Here is a 14,617-nt window from a genome sequence, read left to right on the forward strand (position 1 = left end):
TTTTAGGTATAAAATGTTATTAAAGTTTCAGTCTCCATCTCTGAAAATTTCAGTCCCCTGTGTCCCTATTTTTTGGAGGTACTAAAATACTGAAATTTTAGAGACAGAGACAGAAATTTTAGTACCAGTCTCTGAACTAACAAACACGATACTGAATCTCAGTCTCTCAATCTCTGTCTCAGTACCTCAAAACAAACGTTACCTAAAAGCTAAAATAGTAAAAATATTTTCCAAATACCACATTAAAAATATTATATATAAAAAAAAACCAACTGCCAAATAAATTATTGTGTGTGTGGGCACTTACAGCCTGACAGGATATATTTTATATAAGTAGTTTATCTAATAACTAATTTTTTTTTATATATATAACCTAATTCGGATTATAACAAATATTGAATAAATATACAAATAAATTGATCCAATAATCCTTAAAATATTTTTGTTATTTTAAAGATATTCGAGACATATTAGTTCATTTATAAAAAAATTAATTTATCTTATAATAATAAATTTTTAAGATTTAATTATCTTATAATAAAATTTGTTAGTAATTTATTTATTGATATATCATATATGTATAAAAATAATTTTAATTTTTTAAAATAATAAAAATATATTGAAGATTAAAATATGTAATCCAAAGTTTATTAGGCCAATTTATGTATTTATTCATAAATATTTAAAGGTTTAGGCGTTTAGCTAAATATTATTATTATTAAAAGTTTTTAATTTTTCATTAAATATATAATAAATACATTAAAAACGGTAATTATTGCATAAGAGGTATCAACAACAAATAACCTCCATCAGAACCAAGTCAGCTTCTACAGCCTCGTGTGGCTTCTTCTTAACCCCGTGGCCTGTACTTATTCTTATTCCTACATACTTTTCTTCACATCCATTTCCATTTCCATTTCCATTTTCATTTTTGGATTTGCATTTGCATTTGCATTTGCGTTTCATTTCTGTCACTTTTAAACTTCTTTCCGTTCTCATTTTGTTTAGACCGAAGAGAATGTGGAGGCTCAAGGTTTCCGACGGCGGAAGCCCATGGCTTCGGACACTTAACGATCACGTTGGCCGCCAGATTTGGGAGTTCGATCCTAATCTCGGATCGCCGGAAGAGCTCGCTCAGATTGAAGCCGCTCGCAAGAGTTTCCGCGAGAATCGCTTCGAACACAAGCATAGCGCTGATCTCCTCATGCGCATTCAGGTACTCTTTTTCTATTTTATGTTAATTTCCATTCTAGTTTTGATAATTTTTCTTTTTCTTTTGAGTTTAGTTTCTTTCTATTTTTGTTTTTGGAGTCTATCGTTGCGTGTTTGAGTTTTTGTTTTCCTCATTTTCTGATGTCATTGTCGAAGAAAGGATTAGTGATTATAATAATGATGATGATGCTTGGTAAAACTTATAATAGTGATTATAATTGTGCTTATAGTCATAATTACAATGGTACCGTGCATTTTTGTAACATTTTTTTGTTTGGCGTTGTTTAGGCGGTATTTTATCGGTATCTTAATTTAATTTGTAAGTTGAGTCGTTTTTGTATGAAACTGTACATCTTTGTTCTTCTTCGAGGTTCCATGACAAATTTGATTCTGCTGGTCACTGGCCATTTGTTAAATTTTATTTTTATTTTAAATGTGGTGATGAGTCGAGTGATATATTTTTATGCTTTTTCGATGAATACACTGCTAGTGACTTTGCATTGTTTGTCTCTTTCATGTTTTATGTATCACTCAATTCTTTTGGAATGATCATATTGAAATAAATTTGTTTTATTTATTTATAATTTATACTTTATAATTTTTTTATTTTTTTATTTTTAAATAAAGTATCAAAAGTTGTAAGAGCATTTGATTAGATTAGTGGTTCCTGTTTGAAAAAAATTTAAGGATTAGACTTATCAATGATTCATACTTTATGTAGAGGAGAAGTGACAACATATGTTAAGTTTGAATAGGTGGGTCTAGAGCGGTAAGATCATGAGTTGTTTTCTTTGCTACATTTGGGTGCGGAACTAATCCTTGGGCAGTTCTTAACCTTGTCTACAAAGTTGGTTGCTATTGGCATAATAATCCCCTCTTATATAAATTCTGCTTTTATTTGTGGTTTTATTCGCTATTAATCAGTCAGACACTGAACTAGTTCATTAATTTCTTAGAAAATTGCAGCAGATATTACTATACTGTGTACTTGTTTGATACTTATTCCTTCTTTGAACGTGGAAATTAATTCAGAAGTGATTTTTAAATCTTTAAAATGAGTACATTTTAGATAATCATTTTATCATATTGTTATACTGGGAGGTTGTACATTATATTTTGTGCTTTATGGTATCAAAGCTATAAGTTTCTGATATCAGAAATTCAATCCTTTTAAGTTCAATGATGTTTCTTACAAAACATTGCAGTTTGCAAAAGAGAACCCAATTAGTGAAGTCTTACCCAAAGTCAGAGTGAAAGATATTGAAGATGTTACTGAAGAAACTGTGACAAGAACATTAAAAAGGGCCATTACTTTCCATTCAACTCTCCAGAGTGACGATGGACACTGGCCTGGAGATTATGGGGGTCCCATGTTTCTTATGCCTGGCTTAGTAAGTTTTGTTTTGAACACTTGATCTTTTTTCCTGTGTGAAATTTTTTCTCTATTAATTGCTATATTCCACATATTCTGACCTTGAAACACATGCTTTTTAACAATACTGAAACTTCAGACTTCAAAATTGTGTTTGAAATTGTCTTCCCTTCCAACTGAAACTATGGAACTCAAATAATGTTTGGGTTAATTGCTATATTATGCATATTCTGGCCTTGAAACACATTGTTTTTGAAATCCTGCAACTTTTGCCTTCAAAATTATGTTTGACATTGTCTTCCCTCTGACCTGATAATTGTGGATATCTAATACTGTTTGGGATATCCAATCAAACAGATAATTACACTTTCTGTCACTGGGGCACTGAATGCAGTCTTAACAGAAGAACATAAAAAGGAAATATGTCGATATCTCTATAATCAACAGGTAAGAGCTTCGTGCCATCCTTCCCTGTAATATTTGGGCTTGTCCGAGAATTCTCATTAGTTAACTGTAACTACAGAACAAGGATGGTGGATGGGGTTTGCATATTGAAGGTCCAAGCACCATGTTTGGCTCTGTCTTGAATTATGTTGTTCTGAGATTGCTTGGTGAGGGACCTAATGATGGAGGAGGGGACATGGAGAAGGCACGTAACTGGATTCAATCACATGGTGGTGCTACTTACATAACATCATGGGGGAAGATGTGGCTTTCAGTTAAAATCTTAGCCTACCTTTGAGTCTTTTTATTTTTTATTTTTAAATTTTTATCATATGAATATTAAGACATTTTTAATGATTTTACTAATGTATATGGTATACTTGTTTATTTTCTACTTCTTGATTATAGGTGCTTGGGGCACATGAATGGTCAGGAAATAATCCCATGCCCCCTGAGATATGGCTACTTCCGTACTTGCTCCCATTTCATCCAGGTTATTGTGCTTTTTTATTCTATTTGTTTATCCATCAATCTGCTCAGAGAGAATACATGAACTAATGGATGGGTAAAAATATTTCCAGTTTAGGAACAACTGGCCACTTAAGTGGTTATCAATGTTAATGAGATGTTACTTAAATGATAGATTGTCTCCAAGAGTTCATTTTTCTTCCATGCTTTACAGTTGAATGTTTCTCATTAGGATGTTTACAAATGGATAAAGTTTCTGATATGATCAGCTTTTGTATATTAGTTGGACTTTTTACCCCAGGAGTAGAGCAAATTACAAGATGATAGTGATAACTCCTTTCAACTTAAACACGAAACCTGATCTTGTTGCTGGAGAGATACATATATCATTTTGGGTTGAACAAGATGACTTAAAGTTTTACAAAAGACTTCCGATGTAAAGTTTGTGCTGGAATTTATTTGTTGTTCAATCTGAAAACTTTTGTGTCGTGATTAAGTAGTGTATATCCTGGTTGCTGAATAAAAGGCTGGTATAGTAGGTTGTGTCATGACTTCATGCAGTATATGCAGTCCTTATTCCTTAAGAATGACTTCTATTGTTGATTACTTATACAAAGAATCATTTTAAAATTAGTTGTCTATGTTTATTGTAATTTTTTTTTTGGTGAATTATCTTTGTTATATGTATTTTTCACTGAGTTATATTTTTTGTGCTGTACAGGAAGGATGTGGTGTCATTGCCGGATGGTCTATTTGCCCATGTCCTACTTATATGGCAAGAGGTTTGTTGGTCCAATCACACCAACAGTGTTGTCTTTGAGAAAAGAGCTCTATAACATACCATATCATGATATAGACTGGGATAAAGCTCGCAATTTGTGTGCTAAGGTTAGTGATGCTTGTAAGTTGTGAAAACATTTTGAGCCTCCACACTTAGAATTTTCTCTTGTAGTTAACAATTGCATGGAAATAGAATCTGCACTTTGTTCCTCGTATTGGCTTCTTTTTCTCATCAAAATCATATGTTGATTATCCTGTTGAATTGATACCAGAACTTATATCAAAGAAAAATCGATTACTATTGTTTATGCCCACATAATACCCATCTACAAACTACAGTGGCAACCATCATGTCACTATTATTACTGGCTACTTTGTTTGCCACCCCTTATCAACCAAGTAATTACTAGGATACTTCTTATATGCTTATCCTTCTCCTTAGAATAATGCCATTGTAAACCACCATTATAGCATATTATCTCCATTTTAAAGCACTGATTCTCCCAAAAAAGCTTTACCTGATAAGTGATAATGCAAGAATGGTTTTTATATATTTAATGTCCTCTGTTGTTTGAATTTTGAAATTCCCCTTGGCTTGAAGCTTGAGTAATGCAGAGGCTCATTCCTTTTGTGATGAAATTAAACTTGTGTGGAAGAATGTAGGTGGGAAGTGTCAGGCGGTTAGAAACTCCGTCAATGGAGCATTGCAAATCAGCATTTGATTTCTCTAGAATTGTTAACTACCAATTTAATTGTGCTAAATATAACGTTACAAGAGGATTATCTTTGTTTTCATGCAGGAAGACTTGTACTATCCTCATCCATTCATTCAAGATGTTCTTTGGGCCACTCTACACAAGGTCGTTGAGCCCATTATGATGCATTGGCCTGGAAAAAAGTTGAGAGAAAGGGCTCTAACGACTGTAATGAAGCATATACACTATGAAGATGAGAATACTCGGTATATTTGCATAGGTCCTGTAAACAAGGTAATTGTTGAGAGGGAACAGGAGTCATGAGGTTTCCCTTCAACTATTCATTGTTTCTTAACTTCCCACCCTTTGCATTGGGGTATTAGAAATCTCCTTCTTTTCATCTTTGTATAACTTGCTTATCTGATGACCAAAATAATTGTTAGGCTTTGGTTACATATTGATTTACTTTTACTGTGTTATTTTCGTTTAGTGTTGAACTGTTGATTATATTTTTTGTGGATGTCTGAGCACCATATATATATATATATATATATATATATATATATATATATATATATATATATAACTGGGGACTTGATTAGCAAAAATACTGATAGTTTTTGTTCATTTATTTTTTGAGATAAAAATGAAATACTAATTATCTTGTTAATGTTATTCTGCACGATTCTCAATCAGGTGTTGAATATGCTCTGCTGTTGGATAGAAGATCCAAATTCAGAAGCCTTCAAGTTGCATCTTCCAAGGCTTAATGATTATTTGTGGATTGCTGAAGATGGCATGAAAATGCAGGTCCACATATTAGTCAACCTATTCTCTCTTATCAGAGTGATCAGAAGATGTTTTTGATTTAATTGGACATATTCACAGATGATTAGGAATGATATGGGCCTAAAATTGATATTATATGGTGCAAAACAAGTAATATGTGAAACTATTGTTGCAGCATTATTGAGCTTTTCTTAAGGTCATATAATTTACCTGTAACCAATTTTTGTTAAAGCTTACATCACGAAATTTACTTGTAACCAATTTTTGTTGCAGGGATACAATGGAAGTCAACTATGGGATGCTGCATTTGCGGTCCAAGCAATTATTTCATCCAACCTCATTGAAGAATATGGTCAAACTATTAAAAAAGTTCATTTGTTTATTAAGAAATCACAGGTAACTTTTACACTTTTATTACTATTGTTGCATCGGTTCACCCTTGTTGATCAACATTTCTCTTTTTCTTGCAAAAGGTTTTAGAAGATTGTCCAGGTGATCTTAATTATTGGTACCGTCACATTTCCAAAGGTGCTTGGCCTTTTTCAACTAGAGATCATGGATGGCCGATATCTGACTGCACATCTGAAGGACTAAAAGTAATTATTGATTGAAAAAAGTAGAGAAATTGTACTTGTTTAATTTATGCTGCCACATTGCTAAATATGCTACTTTCAGGCTGCTCTATTACTTTCCAAAATTTCACCGAAGATTGCTGGTGAGCCAATCAAAGCAGAGAGGCTATATGATGCTGTTAATGTCGTGCTCTCATTGCAGGTAATAGACTCGTCTTGGCTGAAGCTAGATTATCTGAATAGTTTGAGCAAATAAATCATTGATAGATTGGTGGAAGAAGATCTTCATTTTATCTTTTTTCTTTCTTGTAAAGATACCGTATCCTCTCTCTATTTAACATTTTCTTTCTCATTAATTTCTTCATTTTTTCTATTAATATTTATTTATTTTAAATATCTTGTTTGTCTGACTGTGATCCACGGTGCATGAGCAAATAGTTTCCTTAAAATTTGTTGAATCTGTTTGAAGAATCAATGTTATTATCTAGAGATGTATTTATTAATTTTCTTTTCCCAACTCTTCAGAACAAAGATGGTGGCTTTGCAACATATGAACTCACACGATCATATAGATGGCTGGAGGTAACTTTATTTTATGAATAATTAGAAATTAGCCTACTTGACGAGTTGATCCTGAAAATTTAGGAAGTTGATTTTGGATTAAGATTAGATACACACTTAGATGAATGCTTTCTCTTGCAGATAATAAATCCAGCGGAAACTTTTGGTGATATAGTTATTGATTATTGGTAAGCTATCAAATGCTTGTTCAGTATAAATTTTCGCATTCCTCTTCCTATCCCTTAACCCATCATTTGAATCTTTTAATATTTCTATTTGCTATATGCTATAGTTATGTGGAATGTACATCAGCCTCTTTGCAAGCATTGGCATCATTTCGGAAATTATATCCCATGCATCGCCCAGAAGAAATAAGCCGCTGTATTAAAAAAGCCACTGCATATATTGAAAGCGTTCAAGCTTCAGATGGTTCATGGTTTGCTACTCCCTTTTTGGAAACCACTATTTTCAAGTTTTTATCTATTGATTTGATAGTTGATTTATGCATGTTGTGGTTTCGACCTCTTGCTTTAGCATGAATGGAACTGTTAGTTTAGTAGACCTCTAAACCACTCAAATCTGCTTAACAGGTATGGTTCATGGGGAGTTTGCTTCACCTATGCCACATGGTTTGGGATAAATGGGTTGATTGCTGCTGGAAAGAGTTACAGTGATTGCCCAGCCATCCGCAAAGCTTGTGAATTTCTGCTGTCTAAGCAGCTTTCAAATGGTGGATGGGGAGAGAGTTATTTGTCTTGTCAAAACAAGGTTAATTTTACTGTTTCTAAATGCTAATATCATTTATTTTTCTTAGAATTTAGAAATTCCTAAAACTACGAAGCATTTGCTTGTGGGAGAGTCTTTTCCGAGTAGTGCATGCATAAACATGATAAAGAAGTTGCTGAGATTATAACTTCCTGGGAAGTGTGTAGGAAGGAAATGAGAGAGTATAAGACGATGAATTTTATGAAACTGATACAATTTTCATATAACGTATTGCATTTTGTTTATAAGTAACATTCAGTTAGAATACTTCATTACTTTCAGGAATCTAAAGGCTGAGAGTTATAGTTATTTTTCTCCCAATGTCTGTTTTTCAGGTGTATTCAAATCTTGAAAACAATAGGGCTCATCTCGTAAACACATCATGGGCCTTGCTGGCTCTCATTGCTGCTGGACAGGTATATACAGCAAAATATTTGCTACTTTTGTGCTGTTGCCATGGTTTTGAACTGATAAATTTATTATTGCACCAAATCTATTCTTCATTGAGGTAGGATAATTTATCACTTCGAAAGTTTTTAAAAAACTTACATAACTTATATATATCCCACCTGCGTTGATGCATGTATTATATAAAAACCATGGCAATGCTTTGCAAATTCATGTTATCTTGCATTTGTCTTATCATATAATTTTATATTTCACGTGGAATGTAAATGTGTGAATAGGCCAAAAGAGATCCAAAACCATTGCACCGTGCAGCCGCATATTTGATAAATTTTCAGATGGACAATGGTGACTTTCCACAAGAGGTATTGACTTCAAAACCCCATATCTTGCATTCTGTATATAATTTAAATTGTTAAAATAGCAAAAGAAATCAACTACTAAATCAATATTTCTTTTCTCTCCTGTTAGGAAATCATGGGGGTGTTCAACAGGAATTGCATGATCACTTATGCTGCATATAGAAACATATTCCCTATCTGGGCATTGGGCGAATACCGATGTAATGTGTTGCAGGCTCGTTAATCTTGCTCTATCTGGAAGCTGTCTGAACTATTTCAGTCTTAGATCTTACTTGTTCCATAATTCACTTCTTGAACACTTCATGACTAAATTAGTTTAATAGTGAGCTAAACAAAGAGCTGACTTGTGGAGGATTGCAATGTTAAATAAATAGAGTTAACTAAATATAGGATAAGAACGTTTTGCCATAGTTCAGATGTTAGAACAATAATGATACAACGAAAAATTTGACTAAAATCTTGGTTGAATGTGTGTTCTTCCACCCGTTAGCGTGAAAGATGTTTTTGTTTGCAAACTGCGCTTCCGCTCATTTTTAACATGTTTGTGGTAGAATAAAACTATGTAGAGCTACATTTTGACATTTTTTTTTTGTTCTTGGCTACATTTTAACATTTTATCTACTTTCTGGATGAATCAAGTCATACTTTGATAACATCAAACAAGACACATTCATCTCTTCCGACTACTCTCGTGATAACATGTTAAAAGTTGCTTAATTACAATATGCATGAGTCACAGTAGTGCATAATAAAATTTGCAAAAATATATTGAAAATGTTATGTTACCAATAAAACATGATTAATATTTACAACTGTTTTCCTTTAAAGATTTTAAGCCAATGTGTGCATTTTTGTTTGAGTCTACTTGTAACAAATATTTTTAATATTATAATGATTCGGTATTGTCGTATTGAAATTTAACCTTTTCATTTTTTTTTTCTTATTAAAGATAGAGAGATTTGAATCTGCGACCTCTTAAGTGAGTATGAGAAGACTATGTGATTTGAGTTATAACTCATGGACAAATTTAACTTTTTCATTGGAATGTATAATTTTTACTTTTTCAGTAAAAACTAAAAAGTAAAATTTTTGTTTGGAGATCAGACATTAAAAAGTTGTGCCCCATATATAGGGGTGGCAACGGGGCGGGTAAGGGCGGGTTTTTGCTCTACCCGACTCCGTTTCGCCCGACAAAAAACCCGCATGAAACCCGCCCCGCCCTACCTTTGGGTAGTAAAATGTTAAACCCTAACCCGCCCCTGTGGATACCCGCCCCGCCCCTATAATTATTAAATCCAACAAATAAAATAAAATTTTTAAAATTATATAACCACCATCTACATACATAACATAAATTAAAGTAAAAATTTATATATGATATAATATTATTAATCATTTACTAATTATTTTATATATGTTATATATATTATATATATTATATACCGGGGCGGGTAGGGGCGGATTTAACCTAAATCCGACCCCGCCCCGCCCCTCCCAAGAACCCGCCCCATTAAAACCCGCCCGGTGTGGGAGCAGGTAATTACCCGCCCCGAACGGGTAGGAGCGGGGTGGGTACCCGCGGGTTCGGGTAGTGTTGCCACCCCTACCCATATATTTTGAATTTTCATTCTTGGGTCAATAGACTCAATAATACCTACTTTTTTTTAATGATCGCTTGCTTTCGTCGTAGAAACTAGAAAGAGATAACATGTTTTCGTTTTTGGTCTGAGAGAACGATTAATCTTCATCAGCTTATTTAACTCTGAAGCCCAACAAAGCCCAAATCCAAACTGGGCCCGAGACACGCTCCCCAAATTCAAATTCTATAGCTTACGGCGCGAAAATTTAAAGCAAACGGAGTCAGACATAGTTTCCCAGATAGCAAACAAAAAACAAACCCATGAACCTGTCTCACACTTTCTCTCATTCCTCAATTTGCGTGCAGTACCCTGTTGGTTCAGTCACATTTTCCCCTCCCCAATGTAACATATGTAATAGCTTCGAGATTCTCATTCTTGTTTCCTTTCATTCAAATTTCAGTTTCAAGTATACTGTAAACTATTCCTCTGTTATCTTTTGAAAACTTGGTCTATTCTTATCATTATATTAATGTATTCGGATTTGGATATAAGTTAAATTTTCACATATGAGTTATCATTCGTTGCTTTCAACGAAGATGAAGAAGCCACACTCGCAGCAACATAACAACCACCAATCGCAAGCGAAAACGCTCTTCGAGCTGAAGCAAAAGGTAGTTACAGCTCTCAACAAACTTTCCGACCGCGACACGCACCAGATCGGCGTCGAGGAGCTCGACAGGACTGCGCGCTCGCTAACCGCCGATTCCGTCTCGCCGTTCCTCTCCTGCCTCCTCGACACCGATTCCGACCAGAAGGCCTCCATACGGAAAGAATGCGTCCGCCTTATGGCCACCGTCGCCGCCGTCCACGGCGACCTCGTTCTCCCGTACCTTCCGAAGATGGTGTCCAGCATCGTGAGGCGGTTGAGGGATGCGGATTCGGTGGTTAGGGACACGTGCGTGGACGCGGTTGGGGTTTTGGCGTCCAAGATTGTTAATGGCTGCGGCGGAGACAGGGCGTTTGTGGCGGTGGTGAGGCCGATATTCGAGGCGTTAGGGGAGCAAAACAAGCACGTGCAGAGCGGGTCGGCGATGTGCCTGGCGAGGATTGTGGATAATACTAGTGATCCTCCAGTGGCGGTTTTGCAGAAGATGCTTGTAAGAACTCTCAAGTTGCTTAAGAATCCGCACTTCATGGCGAAACCGGCACTTGTTGAGTTGAACAAGAGCATTATCCAGGTTCAGTTTTGTAATTTGATTTGATTTTCAGCTCTATTCGTTTGGTTTATGTTCCAAATTGATAGTAATAGAAAGTTTCATGAGATACCATGCTATTAACCTATTACTCGTGCATCTGCGCTTGAATTAGATGACAATGTATATACATTAAACTCAATTGCTTAGACCAAAATGATTTATATCTGAGATGGTTTAAGTCTTGCAATTCGAATTCAATTGCAGTGGAGGTGGATTTTGAGCTGTAGTTATGAAATTATGTGATCAATTGAACAAAACATTTGAGTGCAAGTTTCAAGAGCTTTCATCTGGCTAATATTAGTTGCAGTGTGTGACTAACTGTGTGTTGTTTTTTATTTTATTTTATTTTTTATTTCAGGGTGGGGGCGCTCCGTCCGAGAATGTGCTGTCCACTGCTATTGCTAGCATCCAAGAGGCCCTAAAGGACAGTGATTGGGCGACACGCAAAGCGGCTGCCGTGGCACTAGGAGAGATTGGTTTGAGTGGTGCTTCTTTCTTGGCATGTTTAAGGGCTTCCTGTATTCGTTCTCTTGAGTCATGTAGATTTGACAAGGTCTTTGTCAATCTGATATATTATTATTCACATAAATTAATGAAATGAACCACATGTTTGTTTCTTGTGAACTGATTAAGTACTTGTTGTAATTGGTTGTAGGTGAAACCAGTGAGGGATGCTGTTTTGCAAGCACTTAAGTATTGGAGAATTCTTCCAGGCCCTAATACTCCTGAGCCTTCTGAAACAGGATCCTCCATAAAAGGTCTTCTTTCACTTTTACTAGAAATTTTATCTCAGGTAGTAATATTCACTCCATGCCATAAAGATTCAACAAAGTTTTAATGGTGGCTATCCGCTGTTGATGGCCTAATACAAGTATACAACCTTCTTTTATCCGACATTGGGATCAGCTATATAAAACTTTGAAAATTACTTAAACATAGGCAGAGTTTATTCGGAAGAATCTTTTTCTTTTTTATTCCCACAAAAAAAAAAAATGAACTAATCTTGAGCACATCATCCTCTGGTAATGTGAAAATGTTCTTCATGCTTATGATTGTCAGCCTTTTTTTTATTTTTTTTCCATGCTTTTGATTTCGATTTCTTGTTTTTGTGTCTTGCTGCCACTTATAGCATCCACAGAAAACACATGCAGAGGTGACTCGGCTGATCTTAGTAGTACAACCGAATCTGGACAGAGAGATCTCAAGGCCCAAAAGGTTAACACAAAATCAACAATGGGAAGAGTTCCTCTGTCTGCTAGAAAGGGAGGTCAAAATTATGCCGGAAATAATCAGCATCTCAAAGACGATTGGCATGTTGAAATTGCAGTTCCTAGAACTCATTCTATAGTGGAATTCCATAGCTTGAATGAAGATTCTGAGAGTAGTTCTGTCACCAAGCCATTAGAAACAATTAGTGTAGAAGTTACAAGCATGCGCGACATTGGTTATGAATATGTTCCTATGGATGACAAGCAGGAGTGCTCTTCTGTCTCTAATCTTACCAATGATAACTTTGAGACCAAGTTTTTAGCTGCTTCTCATGAATGCTTTATAAAGAATGGATTTCAGAAGCCACTTGCAAGTGAACAGTTTGGTGAAGAAGGAAGTTGTAATGAACAAATGTACTCCATAAAGTCTCAGAATCCTAGAAGTTCCGGTTCTACAATAACAGAGCAAAATCCCCATGCTCCACATGAATGTTGCTGTGTTCAACTTGCAAATGATATGATCTGTATTCAGAATCAGCTTTCGGATATGGAAATCAAACAGGCAAACATGATGCATCAGTTACAGGTATTCATACACCAGTGCTTATATGCACAATTTCTTGAATATAAGTTTTGTCCTTAAGTGTTATCAATAAGAGTTGTTGCCTTTTCATGATTCTCTCACTTGGCTAACGACAACATAATGTAGAAAATATCCATGTGTTTATCACGAGGGAGTATAGAAAAATGTTAGTTCTGTAACTTATGGTACACTTTTAATTTCAATGCTGGACTTGGGTGTTTCTCATTGTGCATCACATGCCATATGATATACCTTTTACTTGATATGCTTCTAAATCTTTTTCAGATGTTTACAACTGGCATAATGGATGCCCTTTCTACAATCCAATCAAAAATGGTAGGCTTAGAAAACGTAATTGATAGATTAACTCAAGAATCCGTACAAGGAGGAAGACATTCTTATTCAGAAAACTCCAAATTTTTTAGGCCGAGTCAAAATACAGCTTCTCCTAGGTTCTCCACATGCACTCCAAGGCCATCTGTAGATATTAATGGTAAGCCGTCTGGCTTGTCATCAAATAAAAAATCCGAAAGTTGGGAGAAGAAAACATTTTCAAGGAGCCAACCAAGGAACTTTGCTGGAGATACCGCAGATTCATGGAAAAGCTACAAGCCAAAGAATGCAAGGAATTTTACAGAGAAGGATATGTTGAACAGTTCTGCGAATGATACACGCAGCATGATTTCTACTCAAGTGAGAAAGAATGATGATATCTTTTCCTGTGCTACCAGAGCCAAACCCAGAATTGGTTGTCGTGTGAGTAATACCAACTACTGGAAATGTGTGAAACGGCTTGTGAGTGAAGGGGATCTAAACTCTGCATACATGGAATCTCTATGCTCTGGTGATGAACTTATACTTGTTGAGCTTCTGAATAAAACCGGTCCGGTCATAGAGAGTTTATCAGTGAAGACAGTCAACGTTCTTATTAGTACTTTAGCATCATATATTCTTGAAGGAAGATTCTTTAATACGATAATCCCCTGGTTGCAGCAGGTGAGTTGCTTACTATTGTTATTCAGAGTAAAATTTTACGCTTGAATTGGTAGTTTTTAACAGTATGGAGTGTCATGTATTAACTTCAAACAATTTATGGTATTTTCTTATTTTAGATTGTTGAAATGAGCACCATCCATGGACCAAATTGCATTGCTCTCTCCATTGAAGTCAAGGAACAGCTTCTATCTGCAGTTCAGGAAGCTGGGGACTTGAATATTATCAGTCACGCAGAAAGAAGGTGTGCCACTGAGTTAGCAATGAAGTTGCATCATATATGGGGTAAGATTAATGAAACTTCATAATCTTTGTATATTTGAGGGGAAAAATGTTCATGCCATTTTCTTTATCTAGTGTTGGGTTTAGTCAATGGTTCGTTGCTAGTCATTCTGAAATTAAGTAACTTCGGAAGTTTGTTCATGATGTTTGATAGCAATGTATATTGCAAAGATTGTGTTTTCTTTGTTTCAGCAATATGCATCTTTGGCTACCTATGTCAAGATATTGATTGTGAATCATGTTTCATTTCACTTTTTAAATCAACATAACTATCTTAACCTTGCTCATTT

At 35.2% G+C, this 14,617-nt stretch overlaps 2 protein-coding genes across 2 annotated transcripts; both read left to right on the forward strand.

Moving 5' to 3' along the window:
* The first annotated feature begins 976 nt into the window (after positions 1 to 976).
* LOC112751366 (cycloartenol synthase) lies at positions 977 to 8,688 on the forward strand. The gene is made up of 18 exons (XM_025800475.3): positions 977 to 1,216; positions 2,418 to 2,603; positions 2,942 to 3,031; positions 3,108 to 3,302; positions 3,437 to 3,521; positions 4,218 to 4,384; positions 5,077 to 5,265; positions 5,668 to 5,781; positions 6,034 to 6,156; positions 6,234 to 6,356; positions 6,436 to 6,534; positions 6,858 to 6,914; positions 7,035 to 7,081; positions 7,186 to 7,329; positions 7,484 to 7,661; positions 7,994 to 8,074; positions 8,345 to 8,428; positions 8,535 to 8,688. Exons 1-18 carry the CDS (start codon positions 1,019 to 1,021, stop codon positions 8,646 to 8,648), a joined length of 2,274 nt encoding a protein of 757 aa, XP_025656260.1. The 5' UTR covers positions 977 to 1,018; the 3' UTR covers positions 8,649 to 8,688.
* A 1,747-nt stretch (positions 8,689 to 10,435) lies between these two features.
* On the forward strand, positions 10,436 to 14,609 carry LOC112751367 (TORTIFOLIA1-like protein 2). The gene is made up of 6 exons (XM_025800476.3): positions 10,436 to 11,243; positions 11,620 to 11,814; positions 11,917 to 12,019; positions 12,391 to 13,055; positions 13,338 to 14,048; positions 14,165 to 14,609. Exons 1-6 carry the CDS (start codon positions 10,572 to 10,574, stop codon positions 14,351 to 14,353), a joined length of 2,535 nt encoding a protein of 844 aa, XP_025656261.1. The 5' UTR covers positions 10,436 to 10,571; the 3' UTR covers positions 14,354 to 14,609.
* Positions 14,610 to 14,617: the final 8 nt, after the last annotated feature.

This window comes from Arachis hypogaea, chromosome 15 (genome assembly GCF_003086295.3).
Source record: "Arachis hypogaea cultivar Tifrunner chromosome 15, arahy.Tifrunner.gnm2.J5K5, whole genome shotgun sequence".
Lineage (NCBI taxonomy): Eukaryota > Viridiplantae > Streptophyta > Magnoliopsida > Fabales > Fabaceae > Arachis > Arachis hypogaea.

What these genes read in the sequence shown, in the direction of transcription:
- LOC112751366 (XM_025800475.3), top strand. Translation starts at nt 1,019, where the DNA reads ATGTGGAGGCTCAAGGTTTCCGACGGCGGAAGCCCATGGCTTCGGACA. An exon ending in ATGTCGTGCTCTCATTGCAG is followed by an intron (nt 6,535 to 6,857) that starts GTAATAGACTCG and finishes CCAACTCTTCAG; the next exon opens with AACAAAGATGGTGGCTTTGC. An exon ending in GATATAGTTATTGATTATTG is followed by an intron (nt 7,082 to 7,185) that starts GTAAGCTATCAA and finishes TATATGCTATAG; the next exon opens with TTATGTGGAATGTACATCAG.
- LOC112751367 (XM_025800476.3), top strand. Translation starts at nt 10,572, where the DNA reads ATGAGTTATCATTCGTTGCTTTCAACGAAGATGAAGAAGCCACACTCG. An exon ending in AGTCATGTAGATTTGACAAG is followed by an intron (nt 11,815 to 11,916) that starts GTCTTTGTCAAT and finishes AATTGGTTGTAG; the next exon opens with GTGAAACCAGTGAGGGATGC. An exon ending in AACAGGATCCTCCATAAAAG is followed by an intron (nt 12,020 to 12,390) that starts GTCTTCTTTCAC and finishes TGCCACTTATAG; the next exon opens with CATCCACAGAAAACACATGC.